The sequence below is a fragment of the Cebus imitator genome, unplaced genomic scaffold, assembly GCF_001604975.1.
Source record: "Cebus imitator isolate Cc_AM_T3 unplaced genomic scaffold, Cebus_imitator-1.0 Scaffold35, whole genome shotgun sequence".
Lineage (NCBI taxonomy): Eukaryota > Metazoa > Chordata > Mammalia > Primates > Cebidae > Cebus > Cebus imitator.
Genome location: NW_016107350.1, coordinates 7,264,185 through 7,281,403, shown reverse-complemented (window position 1 = coordinate 7,281,403; position 17,219 = coordinate 7,264,185). Strand labels below are relative to the sequence as shown.

At 44.0% G+C, this 17,219-nt stretch overlaps 1 protein-coding gene across 2 annotated transcripts in view; it reads right to left on the bottom strand.

Moving 5' to 3' along the window:
- Positions 1-17,219, bottom strand: part of MYO10 (myosin X) — a 276,172-nt gene that overhangs the window by 134,291 nt on the left and 124,662 nt on the right. For both annotated transcript variants that reach the window (XM_017524655.2, XM_037737124.1), the window contains exon 4: positions 6,664-6,851. In XM_017524655.2, coding sequence (XP_017380144.1) covers positions 6,664-6,851 — 188 coding nt within the window. The remainder of the gene's footprint in view (positions 1-6,663; positions 6,852-17,219) is intronic.

Here is a 17,219-nt window from a genome sequence, read left to right as displayed (position 1 = left end):
GAGTAGACTCAAGTCCCTCCCCTACCCGCCAGGGGCTGCGATAGGAGCAAGAAACAGACCATCCCTGTGTCACACTGCTGAGATTTCAGGCTGTCTGTTGCAGCAGTCGGCCTGCCTTGGCTCGCTGAACACAGCAAAAACACAATCACGGAGAAGATACTCTTCAAACTCCATGGCAGAGGCTTGGTCAAGGAAAGAAAACCCAGGATTCTCGTATTATAAAGATGGACTTCAAGCCATCATAAAGATGGACTTCAAGCAGAGTGTATGACACACTGAGAAAAAATATGGCTGGAGATGGATTGAGTCATGGATATCAATCTCTGTCAATCTCTTATACAGGTAGAAGATCTCTTATCTGAAATGCTTGGGGCCAGAAGTATTTCTGACTCCAAATTTTGGATTTTGAGAATATTTGCATTATACCAATTGAGTAACCCTAAATCTGAATATGAAATCTGAAATGGTCAAGAATCTGAAACTTTTTTTAGCGCTAACATGACATTCAATGGAAATGCTCTTTGGGGTTCTTTAGGGAAGATTTTCAGATGAAGGATGATTAACCAGTATAATGCAAATATTTTAAAATCTGAAACAATTTGAAAAAACCTGAAAGCTGAAATCTGCCTAGCCCAAAGCATTTTGAATAAGGGCTACTCAAGCTGTGTAAGTAAAACTGAAAATCACCCTCAGATTTGTAGCTCCACGATGGTGGTTCTCAACCCTGTCTGCTCATTAGAATCACCTAATAGGACGCTCGTCCAAACCTGTAGGTGTAGAACTCTGTCATCTGTACTTAAAATTTTTTTGGCCGGGCGCGGTGGCTCAAGCCTGTAATCCCAGCACTTTGGGAGGCCGAGGCGGGTGGATCACGAGGTCAAGAGATCGAGACCAACCTGGTCAACATGGTGAAACCCCGTCTCTACTAAAAATACAAAAAATTAGCTGGGCATGGTGGCACGTGCCTGTAATCCCAGCTACTCAGGAAGCTGAGGCAGGAGAATTGCCTGAACCCAGGAGGCGGAGGTTGCGGTGAGCCGAGATCGCGCCATTGCACTCCAGCCTGGGTGACAAGAGCGAAACTCCGTCCCAAAGAAAAAGAAAAAAAAAAAAAAATTTTTTTTTTGGCCAGGCACAGTGGCTCACATCGGTAATCCCACCACTTTGGGAGGCCAAGGTAGGCGGATCACTTGAGGTCAGGAGTTTGAGACCAGCCTGCCCAACATGGCGAAACCCTGTCTCTATAAAAACAAAAAAATTAGCCAGGTATGGTAGCAGGCACCTGTAGTCCCAGCTACTCAGGAAGCTAAGGCAGGAGAATTGCTTGAATCCAGGAGGAGGAGGTTGCAGTGAGCCTAGGTTGCACCACTGCACTCTAGCCTGGGTGACAGGGCGAGACCGTGTCTCAAAAAAAAAAAAAAAAGTTTTTTTTTGAATGATTCTATTATGAAGCCAAGTTGAAGAACTGCTACTCTGAGAAGTGGCCTCACATAACTCAGATAGGACTCTACTAGGAGATAAGTGCTGACTACTCATATATCCAGCTGTGGAAGTGTTTTACAAACAACAGGACAAAGAATAAATATAATTAAGTAACTCACAAACCGCTAAAACCCAGAAATACGCCAGATGTCCCTAGATACTAATGTCAAGGTCACAGACTCTGCAGGTAGTACGCTGCTGTCTAACTTGCCTCTTCCTCCTTCCCCTGAACTTCCGCTTGGTCCTCACTAGCCCAAGGCAATTCCAGTTCTATGCTTTGTGCCAACAGGTCGGCCAACACAAACACAGGCTTTGGCAAAAACGTGTTCATTCATATTAACCAAAAAGAGCTCATAATGTTTTTCTTTAAAAAAAAAAAAAAACTTTCTAACTATAATAATGGAAATGGAAATGGAAAAGAAAAGTAACCCAAAGCACTGATGTGGGGCCTCACAGGCTGTATTAAAAATTGTGAGAAATTTTGTAGGCACAATGGAAAGTCACAAGACAGTTCCTAAGCAGGAGAGTGTCATGATCAGATTTAAGGTTCTAAAGAACTGTTATTTTATTTGTTTGTTTGTTTATGTATTTATTATTTTAGGGCCTGGCTCCCAAATATTTTATTTTTTTGAGACTTTACTTTTTTTGAGTCTTGCTCTGTCTCCCATGCTGGAGTGCAATGGTACGATCTTGGCTCACTGTAACCTCTGCCTCCCTGGGTTCTAGCAATTCTCCTGCCCCAGCCTCCCAAGTAGCTGGGATGACAGCTGCGCCACCACGCCCGGCTAATTTTTGTATTTTTAGTAGAGACAGGATTTCACCATGTTGGCCAGGCTGGTCTCAAACTCCTGACCTCACACTCCTCCTCTTCAGTTCAAGCAATTCTCCTGCCTCAGCCTCCCGAGTAGCTAGGATTACAGACATGCACCACCCAGATCTCATCTTGAATTGTACTCCCATGATTCCCACATGTTGTGGGAGGGGCCCGGTGGGGGATGACTGAATCATGGGGGTGATTTCCCCCATGCTGTTCTCATGGTAGTAAGTGGGTCTCATGAGACCTAATGGTTTTATCAGGGTTTCTGCCTTTGCATCTTCCTCATTCTCTTTTCCTGCTGCCATCATGTAAGATGTGATGCTCCTCCTTGCCCTCCACCATGATTGTGTGGCTTCCCCAGCCATGTGGAACTGTAAGACCAGTTAAACCTCTTTTTGCTGGGCGTGGTGGCTCATGCCTGAAATCCCAGCACTTTGGGAGGCCAAGGCAAGCAGATCACGAGGTCAGGAGATTGAGACTAGCCTGACCAACATGGTGAAACCCCATCTCTACTAAAAATACAAAAATTAGCCAGGTGTGGTGGTGCGCACCTGTAATCCCAGCTGCTCAGGAGGCTGAGGCAGGAGGATCGCTTGAACCTGAGAGGTGGATATTGCAGTGAGCTGAGATTGCACCACTGCACTCCCACCTGGGCAACAGAGCGGGACTCCATCTCAAAAGAAAACCAATAAAAAAACCCAAAACTCTCTTTCGTACATTGCCTAGTCTCGGGTATGTCTTCATCAGCAGTGTGAAAACGGACTAACACACCATAATAAACTAAACCCTGTCTGCCCTCTACCTTGCAAGGAAAAACTAGAGTGAATGGCAAACGTACTAGGGATCAACCAAAGCCAAACACTGACCTTATTTGATGGAAAAAAATTCACACACATACACACACACACACACACACACACACACACACACACACACACTCAAAGCTGTAGTAGCATTAGCATTCATTTAAACATACACAAAAGTGGTAAAATTAAAACGAGACCTTAAGAAAGGCAACAACCCTGAAAATGAGATGAAAGAAAGAGGCTTGGACTGGAAGCCTAGACACCTGGCAGTGCCGCCGAGGAGCCTATCCAATTGACGTGCACTTATACAGCGAGAGAAAAACTGATCTATGAAGTCCTGTATAGTGTAAACAGGCTTCTTTTCTGATTATAAAGGTACAAGCATGAGAATGTTTTTAAAGTAGTAAAACACATTTTATCCACCAGGGGGCAGCTCATGCCCAAGGAAATCTAAACAGGGCTCCTGGGCCCAGCAACTCCTATTTTTATATTCCATTTTCTCTTAATTCCCACAGCTTCAACCCTGACTTTATAAAACTGTTGAAGAGAGCTATTAAAACCAAAACACATTTTAATGAGAAAGCTATTTTTAAAGTCTCTGTTTCCTGAATTAATTTAGATAAATACAGTTACTCTGTTCACATCAGCATTGCATAATTGGAGCCTTCTGTTTGGGATCCACGCGCCTTCTACCCTTATTTTTAAATACCATGAAAATGCCAACCTCCTTCCGTTTACTACACACACACACAGACACACACATACATATATATATATATATATGCACAATGGTCGCATTTGGTGTTTCACTTTCTTCTTTAGTGGCTCTGTATAGCAAGTGATATCTTAGTTACACTCTCATTTTTTCCACTGAATGTAATAAATACAAGCAATTATCAATGGCGGATATTTAAGGATCTAAGTGTGGACACCGATTTGATCTTTTACAACAGATTGTTCTCTTTCCATCTGTTCATCTTCTTAAATTGTATTCTGTATGCTGAAATAATAATCTTGAAATTCTAACTCCAGAACTTTTATGAAGTCATTTAGAGGAGCCCACAAATAGTGGGTCTAGTCATAGATGAAGCTGTTTTATTGGGTATGTGAATCTTAGAAGCTCTGTTTCTATATTAAGCAGCTGCTTCATTTTGATTAACTGGAAGCTATAATGATCCCTATTTGTTTAACTGAATATACTGACAGTCCCTCTGTCCAAATTGTTCCTAGGGCTCAACACTTTACTAGCACTGTTAGAATGGTAACGAGAAGACAGCACATCTGCCCATATGCTGCCCTCCCGTTAGATGAACACGAACACACACACACACACACACACACACACACACACACACACGAGAGAGAGAGAGAGAGAATTCAGCTGTTCATATACATGTAATCTCATTTGTTAAAAAAAATGAAGAACTACAAAAAAGATAATGGGTAAAAACTGCCAGTGAGAAGAACCCACTCCCTGCAAACTGCATTCCATGTGTGGCACCTGTAGATATCATCATAAAGCACCCACATCAAAGGGCTGTCAGGGTTTCAAGGTGCCCATGCCTGGCAAACTCTTGGCACAGAGTCCAACACAGAGAACGCTTGAGAAACTGTGAGTCATTATTTCTTACCCCACCTCCATCAGCTCTCACATGGGATACTAAGAACACTCTCCATCCATTTCCCTGCCCTGGGGTTTCAGGGGGCCTCCTCCAGCACCTCTGTCCTCTCCCCCCGACCCCTCCCCACAGGAGCAGGGGGCTGCCCTAAGTGCTCCGTGGTGAAAGCAGAAAGGCAGGGGCTGCTTGCTTAGCCCCTCGGTTTGCTCTCCACCATCTGGGAATCAGTTTCTCACAGTGCTCATGGCTGCCAGTTACCTGGCTGTACCTATGACCAGGTGGGTCTGTCTGTGTAATTCGGGGCTGCAATGCTCGCAGGCCACTTGGCTGGGAGTCTTAAGCTGACATATGGCTCTCCGTATGTCTCCTATGGTCTTACTTCCACTGAAGTGGAAATCCGGAGAGGGGTTTTTTTTTTTAGTGTCTCCCCACCAAATCCAAACCACCCTTTCCTTTCCCTTTCCCATTCCTCTTGACATCATATAATAATTATCTTGCCACAAGTTGGAACTAGAAAGCCATTTGAAACACAAGTCTGAATCTTCTTTCACACTAGCAGCTTTAGGAGACTGTGGCTTCTCAGTGACAACTGCGCCCCATGACTGACCTCCTGGAAGGAGAAATGAATGAAGACATGCTCGGCTCCTCCATGGAAACCTCACTAGAAGAGACTGACATTCATCACGCCTGCTTTGAGTATCACCAGAACATAGTTCCAATAGAGCCAACGGGATGCACCAACATACATGTGATGAGGTCAATTTCAATGTTAATAATAAAAATTAAGAAATTTTATTTATTTATTTATTTGAGACAAAGTCTCACTCTATTGCCCAGGTCGGAGTGCAGTGGCGTGATCTCGGCTCATTGCAACCTCCGCCTCCCCGTTAAAGTAATCGTACCACCTCAGCCTCCTGAGTAGCTGGGACTACAGGTGCGTACCACCACACCTGGCTAATTCTGTATTTTTAGTAGAAATGGGATTTTTCCACGTTGGCAAGGTTGGCCTCCAATTCCCGACCTCAAATGAACCGCCCACCTTGGACTCCTAAAGTGCTGAGATTATACGCGTGAGCTACTGCGCCTGGCCACAAAATATTTATTTAAAAAATATTCCACGCCAGGCGCCGTGGCTCATGCCTGTGATTGTAGCACTTTGGGAGGCCAAGGTGGGTGGATCACCTGAGGTCAGGAGTTCAAGACCAGCCTGGCCATCATGGTGAAACCCCATCTTAGTTTAAAAAAAAAAAAAAAATTCCACTACATTTTTAGACAGTTCCTAGTAATAAAGGTTTTGTTGGAGGGGCTCATTGTTTCTTTGTAAAAGCGAGTACGACTCAGGTAAAATAGACATGCCAAGTGTCTTCTCCCCACTAAAAAAAATTGAAATAAATATGCCCTTAACATACCACACAGTAAGCCCCTCTTCTGTAGCTAATTCAAAGGGAAACTTTAAAAGCACCACATTATTAAAAATTCCTAAATTTGGGAGATTCTATTTAGAGTTATTTTATTGCAGTAGAGAAAAAAGAAACCTTGTTCACACATATAAGCCTTTGACTAGCACTGCAGACGATATAAAACGCTTCCATTTGAAAGACAGATGCAAGATTTCCTTAAATAGATGGAAGGACCATGCCTCATCATTGAAATAAACCAAAGAATAATTAAAGCAAATAATTTTTTTTTTTTTAAAGGAACAGAATGGAATAATTATTCTGAGGCCAAGAGCCAAGCAACGTGGTCCATCTGCTTTGCTAAGTGAGCTCCTTCTGAAAGCTTAAGTTATCATGCCACTCAGAACAGAAAACTGTTGGAGAAACTCAGGCGGTCGTGAACGCTTTCTCTGGTTAATGCCCTAAGGAGGCTGGGGTGGGGCGCGCTGAGAGGCTCCCCGCCGGCCGGGCCGTGGGAAAGCCCGCCTGGCTGAGCCCCGTACCTGATGAGGATGCACTGGCTGTCCTGGCGCTTCCACAAGCAGCGGTAGCACTCGTTGGCGATGGCGAAGATGTGCGGGGGCAGCTCGCCCAGGTGGCGCCGGCTGTACCGCTCCATGGTGGCATGCTCGTACAGCCCGGCAATGGGCTGGTAGGGGTTCACGGAGGCCAGGATGGAGCCGATGTAGGTCTGCAAGCACAGGGCGAGACAGGGAGCATCACTTCTAGCTCGAGCCACTGGATGAGCTCCAACAAAACCCACTGAGTGTGCACCAGGGGGAAAGGCAGCTTCTGCCTCCCGGGTGCACTGCATCTTCTGGGTACCAAATCCTGACATTCTGAACAAATGAATGAAGCCATTTCTTTTCTTTCCTTTTTTTTTTTTTTGAGATGGAGCTTTCCTCTTGTTGCCCAGGCTGGAGTGCAATGGAGCGATCTCCGCTCACCGCAACCTCCACCTTCCAGGTTCAAGCAATTCTCTTGCCTCAGCCTCCCAAGTAGCCGGGATTATAGGCATGCACCACCACACCCAGCTAATTTTCATATTATAAGTAGAGATGGGGTTTCTCCATGTTGGTCAGGCTAGTCTTGAACTCCTGACCTCAGGTGATCTGCCTGCCTTGGCCTCCCAAACTGCTAGGATTACAGGAGTGTCCTGAATGAAGCCATTTCAAAGGGGGATGGCAGTGAAAGTGAAAGAGAAGGAAGATGGTGAAGCAGCCCAGACCCAGATCCCCGTTCCCCGCTGACCTCCGTCCGGGTCCAGTCTCCTTTCTCATCAAATGGCTACTGTGAAACAGCAGGGTTAAAAAGTGGAGACAGGAAGAAGAGAGGTAGCCAGGGGCTGGGGGAGGGGGGAGAGAAAGCTACAGTTTAATGGGTGCAGAGTTTCTGTTTAGGGAAATGGGAAAGTTCTGGAAGTGGGCCGGGTGCAGTGACTCACGCCTGTAATCCCAGCACTTTGGGAGGCTGACGCAGGCGGATCACCTGAGGTCAGGAGTTCAAGACCAGCTGGACCAATATGGAGAAACCCTGTCTCTACTAAAAATACAAAAATTAGCCAGGAGTGGTGGCGTGTGCCTGTAATCCCAGCTACTCCGGAGGCTGAGACAGGAGAATCACTTGAACCTGGAAGGCAGGGGTTGCAGTGAGCTGAGCTCGCACCACTGTACTCCGGCCTGCGTAACAGAGCGAGAGTCCGTCTCAAAAAAAGTTCTGGAAATGGTTAGTACCTGTGGATGCAGAACACTGTGAATGTCCTTTTAAAATAAAAATTTATTTTTAAAAATTTTTTTGGAGAGACAGTCTTGCTTTGTTACCCAGGCTAGTCTTGAGCTTCCAGCTTTGAGTGATCCTCCTGCCTTGGCCTCCCAAAGCGCTGGGTCTGTGAATGTACCTAATATTACTGAATTGAACACTTAAAAATAGCCAAAATAGCAAATTTTATTCTATGCAGAGTTAGCTACAGCTGTTAAAAGGTAACGTGACCATTTCAAAAATGGTAGGTATTCTTTCAGCAATCTCCACACTTTCATGAAGTGCCATATAATTTATCTGGAACTTAGAGGACTGACAATCTCACCTTTCTGGAACAATGTCCAGGCCCGAAATTAACCAAAAGCTTAATTTATTATGTGTGCAAACCTTTTTTTAATTTTTTGCTTCATATTATTTCCAAAATACATTCCAGGCTGAGTATTCTCTATCCAAAATGTCTGAGACCTGAAGTGTTTTGGATTTCTGATACTTTCTCTGATTTTGGAATATGTGCATCATACTTACCAGGTAAGCCTCATCGGAAAATCTAAAATCTGAAATGCCCCAATGAGCATTTTCTTTGAGCAGAAGGAAATCCCAGAGAATCACTTGAACCCAGGAGGCAGAGATTGCAGTGAGCAGAGATCATGCCACTACCCTCCAGCCTGGATGACAAAGCAAGACTCCATCTCAAAAAAAGAAAAAGAAAAACAACAATAGAGGCTACAGAGTTAGCAGTGAGTTACTAAAGCTTAATGCCTTAGGCCTCTCCATGTGGACATAGCTATTCACTTGCACTTTCGCAAGAAATACTAACTCAGTTTGGTTACCTGGTTTCCAGGCTCAGACACAACTGAGGAAGTCAGTCAGACAGGGGTGAGAGCACAGAGTCTTATGACGCCATCACCAACAACCAAACTTTATGAAGCTTGCGCACTGTGTCTAGGGCTTTACGGGGTGTTATGGGCTGATCTGTGCCTTCTCCCCAAATTCACATGCTGAAGTCCTAACCCCTGGTACTTAAGAATGTTACTATCCTAAGAGACAGGGGCTCTAAAGAAGTGACTACATTAAAATGAGGCCATTAGGGTGGGCCCCAATCCAACCTGACTGGTGTCTTTGTTAGAAGAGGAAATGTGAACACACACAAAGACACCAGGGATGCAGACACGCAGGGGGCCTGGGGGAGGGCAACAAAAAACAAGCGAAACTAGACAGAAAGTCCAAACATCCTGAGAGCATCTGCACCATATTATAGCAATTTGTAATGTTTTATATTCATACTATCTGCCAGGAACATCAAGCAAAGTATTATATGTTCAGTATAACTTCTCAAATGTAAAAAAGTCCACACAGGCTGAGGATCGCTAATCCAAAAACCAAAATCTGAAATGCTCTAAAATCTGAAGCTTTTTGAACACCAACATGATGCTCAAAGGCAATGTTCATTGAGGCATTTCAGATTGCAGATTTTCTGATGACGGATGCTCAACCGTTAAGGATAATGCAAATACTTCACAATCGGAGACAATGTCAGAAACCCCAAACACTTCAGGTCCCAAGCATTCTGGATAAGGGTTACTCAAACTGGAATGTGCTTTGGAAGTAATATGAAGTCAAAAATTTTAAAAAGGATAAAAACATAAAAGATATTACCATATGGCCCCGCAATTCCGCTCCTACATACCAAAAAGAACTGAAAGCAAATACTCAGTACACACATGGTAACAGAAGCACCATTCACAAGAACCAAAAGGTAGAAAGAACGCCAAGGCTCATTATCAGACAAATGGATGAATAAGATGTGGCATATCCACGCCATGGAATATTAGTCACCTAGAAAAAGGAATAAAGTGCTGATTCATGCTACAGTGGAAACGATCCTTGAAGACATACCAAGCCAGACACAAAAGTTCCCACATCCAGAACAGGTTAATCCATAGAAACAGAAAGATCAGTGGTTGCTAAGAGCAGGCAGTAGCAGGAGAGGGGAGTGACTGCTTCACTGGTACAGGGTTTCTATTTGGGATGATAAAAGTATTGTAGAACTAAGATACAGGTTGTATGGTTTGAATGTTCGTCCCCTACTAAACTCGTGTTGAAATTTAATTGCCATTCTAACAGTATTAGGAAGTGGGACCCTTAAGAGGTGATGAGGTCATGGGGTTCTGCCCTCATAAACGGATTAATGCCACTATTGTGGGAGTGAGTGAGTTATCGCAGAGTGGGTTCTGGATAAAAGGGTAAGTGCAACATGCATTCCCTCTGTTTCACACTCAAGCTTCCTCGCCACGTGATGCCTTAGGCCATGACGCAGCAAGAGGGTCCTCACCAGATGCCAGCACCATGCTCTTGGACTTGCCAGTCTCCAGAACCAAAAGACAAGTAAACTTCTAGTGCTTATAAATTACCCAGTGTGTGGCATCCTGTTATAGCAGCAGAAAGCAGACTGAAACAGACGTGTTGGTTGCACACCACTGTGAATGTACTAAATGCCACCAAATTGTACGCTTTAAAATGGTTAGTTTTATGTTAAATGAATTTTACTTTAATTACAAAAAAAAAAAAAAAAGATCTGGTGCTTTTATGAGTAAATGTTCAGGTCCCTGGAAAAATCAACTCTCTAGAAAGCCCATTTTGTCCTGTTGGAACACTATGGAGAAGATTTGGCCAGAAAAAAAAGATGGAAGCTAGAAAAGGAAGCATCCTACTCCTGAGGATGCCTCCATCCTCTATCAGTGCCTGGACCACAGACACTCCAGTGCCTCCTTCTACATCAACCTTTGCAGAGGGGAAGGGGCAGGCAGACAATACTTGAGGCTGGGAGCACCTGGCCCCTTCCACTACCTTGTTTAAAATGCTATGTTTGTTTTCTACCTTTTTGATAGTCATTTACATTATTGTTGTTTTTTTCTGCTATCAACAATGTTCATTTTTACTGAGAAATACATTCTTATTGTTTTTCCCTACTTTGACTGTATCTCTCTATGCAGCCAAGTAGGTCAGAGGAAACTGACAAGCAATAGTCAACACTGCCAGCAATCAACACGGGGGCTCAACTGAGCACACGCCAGTCCTCTTCCTCAGTTACAAGCAAAAGGTGAAAGCTAGGGTCATGGACATTCAGCTTATTATTAAATTTAATTAATTAATCTATTATTAGGATATTCACCCATCATTAACACACCTTTAAAAAATGATATGCCCTTATCATTTAGCACGCCCCATTCATAACACATTTGTACGGTTGCTGTAAAATTCTGAGATGAGCCCTTCTTTCTTAAGGCACTGATTTACTCTCAAAGCCATCATTAAAACTTCTTCCGCAGCTTTCTTTGAAAGAATAATCGTTTCTTTTAAACCATGTTCCTCCTCCTGGTTGGGAACCCTCACTGCCCACAGAACATCCTTTAAAATACTGCTCATTCTGACAGTGTGGATGACATGGGCTTTGAATGAGGGTAGGAGGGACAAAGTGGCATTAAGCCCGGTAGCAAAGGTGAAAACGCAACGTCCAAAATGGCCTCACGCTTGACTTTTTCAGTAATTCACACGGCACCTCATCCAATGAAATAGTTTTTAAATGTTTTAGAATGACAATGTGGTAGCTGTGGCAACCACATTGCAACATAAGAGACAACATAAGCAGCCCAGAAATCAAGGTCCACGGGTCCTCTCTACCCCATCAGCAGTGCTTTAGAAGAGAAAGGACTTTTTTTTTTTTTTTTTTTGAGACGGAGTTTCACTCTTGTTACCCAGGCTGGAGTGCGATGGTGCGATCTCGGCTCACCGCAACCTCCGCCTCCTGGGTTCAGGCAGTTCTCCTGCCTCAACCTCCTGAGTAGCTGGGATTACAGGCACGTGCCACCATGCCCAGCTAATGTTTTGTATTTTTAGTAGAGACGGGGTTTCACCATGTTGACCAGGATGGTCTCTCGATCTCTTGACCTCGTGATCCACCTGCCTCGGCCTCCCAAAGTGCTGGGATTACAGGCTTGAGCCACCGCGCCCGGCCTGAAAGGACTTTTTTTTAAGACGGAGTCTCGTTCTGTCGCCCAGATTGGAATACAGTGGCGCGATCTCGGCTCACTGCAACCACCACCTCCCGTGTTCAAGCGGGTCTCCTGTCTCAGCTTTCCAAGTAGCTGGGATAACAGTGTGCACCACTACACCCAGCTAATTTTTGTATTTTTAGGAGAAATGGGGTTTCACTATATTTTGGCTAGGCTGGTATCGAACTCCTGACCTCAGGTGATCCATCCACCTCCCACCTCGGCCTTCCAAACTGCTGGGATTACAGGCATGAACCACTGCGTCCATCCGAAAAAGGACCCTTAACAGCGATGCTCCCCATGGAGGCAGTCCATAGACACTAGAATTATGTGGCACCCTTGCTGATGGTGATGCAGCTGCAGCTCACAAAAGGCATTAGGACCCTCTTCTCTGCTGAGCCGAGTCCCTGCCAGCCCACAGTAGTGCCACCAATCGATTACTGAGTCACCTGAGAAGATAATCCAGCATGCTGTGAAACAGAACACTTTACCAGATGGCCTCAAAAAGCACACGGTTTGAGAGTGAAAGACCAAAACCATCCAGTTGGTTTAGTTACAGGAGATGTTGATCATGGCCAAGGACCAGCACAGCTCTGGCGGGTGCACACTTTCCTACAACAATATTGATCTTCGTATCTGACTCTCACAATAAGATGCATGTCTCATCTGTCAGTCAATCTAGTGAGTTACCATGAAAAAAATATAGTCCCTCATTATTACATACTGTCAAGATATTAAAAATTCTGGCCAGCTACAGTGGGTCAAGCCTACAATCCCAGCACTTTGGGAGGCCAAGGCGTGAGAATTGCCTGAGCCCCGGAGTTCAAAACCAGCCTGGGCAATATAGCAAGACCCCTATCTCTACTTAAAAATAGAGGTGAGCAGATTACAAGGTCAGCAGTTTGAGACCAGCCTGGCCAATATGGTGAAACCCCGTCTCTACTAAAAAGACAAAAAATTAGCCAGACATGGTGGCAGATGCCTGTAGTCCCAGCCACTCCGGAGGCTGAGGCAGAAGAATCACTTGAACCCAGGAGGCGGAAGTTGCAGTGGGCCAAGATCGTGCCACTGCACTCCAGCCTGGGTGAAGAGCGAAGACTCTGTCTCAAAAAAAAGAAAAGGAAAAAAAGTGTATTTTAATTCCACATAAATATTGTTAATAACAGACCTCTGCTGCTTTAGGCAAGAAAGCCTTGATTATTCCCATTCTGATGGGAAACTTCTGAAGGATACAGCACATGCTCTTGGATTCTTTACCGGGGTTAGGAACCTGATTTCATCTTTTCTTGAGGATTCTGGGACTCCTTCAGGCTCTGCGCCCATAAAAGTGATGTCCACAGCAAGTAAGGAAGACACTGTCTTTCAATCTACACGGAAACCACCCAGGCTCCTAAGCTTCTGCTGTTCTCCCATCTGCTTGGTCGCAGGACGCAGCCTGGCCATGCGCCACCCCCACGGCTATGTCTGAAGGAAGTGCCAAATCTCCTGTGGAAAGAAAGGCTTAAGTCTTTTCCTCCAAGGGCCACTAAGTCAGCGGGTATTGCAAAGTGTTTGCGGGTAACAGGTCCTTTGAATGCATGGGGGATTGCAAACCGTTTGCAGGTAAAAGGTCCCTTGAATACATGGGGGGATTGCAAACTGTTTGCAGGTAAAAGGTCCTTTGAATGCATGGTTAACGTAACGGAAGATACCAAGCCAGGCTTTTATTTTGCTTTTAATTTAATTTTACACACTATGTATCGTATCAAGTGAAAAAAAAATTCTTTTCCAAAATGATATGCATTTCAATATGCTTAAAGCCTTTCGCCTTTTAAGGTAAATAATCCAGAAAAGTTATGTGCACCCTAGAAGCTGCCTGCCTCGGATGCGTGATGATCCTTTATGCCCCGTGAACACTTCATAGCTTTCAACTGGACCATGAGTTGAACTCCCCAAATTCCTCAAAAAATGTTCAGGACCCTTTCTGTTTGTTGGGTAGAGAAAGAACGCTTCAATATAAATAGTTGCACCTGATTTTTAAAGATCATTCACGCATTTATTTATTTATTTATTTTTCAGACAGAGTCTTGCTCTGTTGCCCAGGCTGGAGTGCAATGGCACAATCTCAGCTTACTGCAACCTCCGCCTCCCAGGTTCAAGCGATTCTCCTGCCTCAGCCTCCCCAGTAGCTGGAATTACACGCATGCACCACCACACCTGGCTAATTTTTGTATTTTTAGTAGAGACGGGTGGGGTTTCACCATGTTGGCCAGGCTGGTTTCAAACTCCCAGCCTCAACTGATCCGCTCACATCAGAGTCCCAAAGTGCTGGGATTATAGGCATGAGCCACCATGCCTAGCTAAGTCATGCTTTTTTTTTTTTTTTTTTTTTTTGGAGACAGAGTCTCACTCTATCACCCAGGCTGGAGTGCAGTGGCACGATTTCAGCTCACTGCAACCTCCGCCTCTTGGGTTGAAACAGTTCTTCTGCCTCACCCTCCTGAGTAGCTGTGACTACAGGTGCATGCCACCACACCTGGCCAATTTTTTGTATTTTTGGTAGAGTCGATGTTTCACCATATTGGCCAGGTTGGTCTTGAACTCCTGACCTTGTGAAAATCACGCATTTAATGGTACAGGGCTATAATCCAACATAACTCTTTCTAAGAATGTAGGTGCTACTGCTATGGTCCTTCTCATTTTGTGAATAATATTCTAAAAAGAAGAAAATTCATATTCTAAAAAGAAAATTTCGACACCTATGGTTTAGACCATGTTTAGTACTCTAAACAAGAGAAAACTAACAAACATTCATTTATAACGTGTCCTGCATCTGCTGTTTTCAAGATTTTCCTTAAACCCACATCCTCCAAGCACTGTCTTTTCTTTCTTGCATATTTCAACTAACCCAAGGGTGCTTTTTCAAACTTTCTATATACCATGCATAAAAAATATTCAGTATACAACAGCCAAAAGGTAGAAGCAACCCACATGTCCACCAATAAATAAACGGATACAAAAATGTGGTATATGCATACAATGGAATTATTCAGCCCTAAAAAGGATATAAATTCAGACCCGTGCTACAACATGGATGAATCCGGAAGACATTATGCTAAGTGAAATATGACAGTTAAAAAAAGATCAATACTGTACAATTCCACTCGTATGAGGCATCCAGAAGACTGAAATTGACAGAGAAAGTGGAAATGTACAATTCCACTTAGATGAGGTACCTACAGTAACCAAACTGATAGAAACAGAAAGTGGGAGGGTGGCTGGCAGGGGCTAGAGATGGGGAAATGGGGAGCTGTTGGTGAATGAGTATGGATTCAGTTCTGCAGGAGGAGAAGAGTTCTGGAGATTCTAAATATACTTAGAATTCTAGAGAGTTCTAAATATACTTAATGCTATTGAACTGTGCATTAGAAATGACTGTGATAAATTTTATTCATGCATTTTACCACAATTAGATTTTTTTTAGTTTAAGAAAGAAAAAAATAGGTAATACTGGGAATTTTGGTGTTGTATAGAATACATTAATCTCTCTTTCAAAGTATAAAGAGAGATTAAAAACAAACATAGACTTGAGAGGAAATAAGACACATTATGCTCCTTAACTAAATAAGAAGTGTTTTTTTTTTTTTTGTTTTCCTTTTTTTTTNGTGATCCTGTTGCCCAGGCTGGAGTACAATGGCACGATCTTGGCTCACCACAACCTCCACCTCCCAGGTTTAAGCACTTCTCCTGCCTCAGCCTCCCAAGTAGCTGGGATTACAAGCATGTGCCACCACAGTCGGTTAATTTTTTTGTATTTTTAGTACAGACAGGGCTTTTCCCATGTTGGTCAGGCTGGTCTCGAACTCCGGACCTCATGTGATCTGCCCACCTCAGCCTCCCAAAGTGCTGGGATTACAGGTGTGAGCTATCACGTCCAGCCCTAATAAAAAGTTTTAGAGGCTGGGTGTTGTGGCTCACACCTGTTATCCCAACACTTTGGGAGGCCAAGATTGGAGGATCACTTGAACCCAGGAGTTCCAGATCAGCCTGGGCAACACAGTGAGATCCTATTTCTCCAATAATGATATAATAATAATAATAATAATTTACTCATGCATGGTAGCACATGCCTGTATTCCCAGCCACTAGGGAGGCTGAGGTGGGAGGATGGCTTGAGCCTTGGAGGTCAAGGCTGCGACTATGTCACTGCAGTCTAGCCTTGGTGACAAAGCAAAACCTTGTCTCTTAAAAAAAAAAAAAGCCAAGCATGGTGGCTCATGCCTGTAATCCCAGCAGTTTGGGAAGCCAAGGCAGGAGCATCGCTTGAGTCCAAGAGTTTGCAACCAGCCTGGGCACCATGGCGACATCCCGTCTCTACAAAAAATACAAAAACAAAAGTTAGCCGGGTGTGGTGGTGCACACCTGTGGTCTCAGCAACTCAGGAGGCTGAGGTGGGAGGATCACCTGAGTCCAGGAGGCAGAGGTTGCAATGAACCAAGATTTCACCACTGCACTCCAGCATGGGTGACAGAGTGAGAGTCTATCTCAAAAGGAAAAAAAAAAAAAGTTTTAGAAGACACACCTTCAGATTTTAACCCAAATTAAATTAAAATGTTCTAATGGTAAGTTATAGCCTATTCAGAAAGAGAGAGAACAAAAGGCATTGAGATTTTCAGGGAGACTGTCATCTCAGAGTTCAAATAATTAATCAACAGCTGATGCTGTAGCTGTCAGTAAATTCAGTAAAGGAACTCCCACAAACCAACAGGGACATCAAACGACCAGACTTAATTGGAACCAAAACTTGATAATCTGAAACCTCTTCCTTAAAAAGCAAAAAAGGAAAGAATATGTAAAATATGTGTCTGGCTGGTACAAAGGAAGAAACTGATTTCTTTTTTTAAGATTACAGAAAATTTTGCCTCAGTGTATAAAAATTACTCAGTAGACAATAACAAATATTAATTATTCATTAATAATTCAGGCAGAGTAAGGTGGCTCACACCTGTAATCCTAGCACTTTGGGAGGCCAAGGCAGGTGGATCATGAGGTCAGGAGATCTAGGCCATCCTGGACAACACAGTGAAACCCCATCTCTACTAAAAATACAAGAATTAACCTGGTGTGGTGGCACGCACCTTTTGTCTCAGGTACTTGGGAGGCTGAGGCAGGAGAACTGCTTAAACCCAGGAGGTAGAGGTTGCAGTGAGCCGAGATTGTACCACTGCACTCCAGCATGGGTGACAGAGTGAGACTCCATCTCAGAAAAA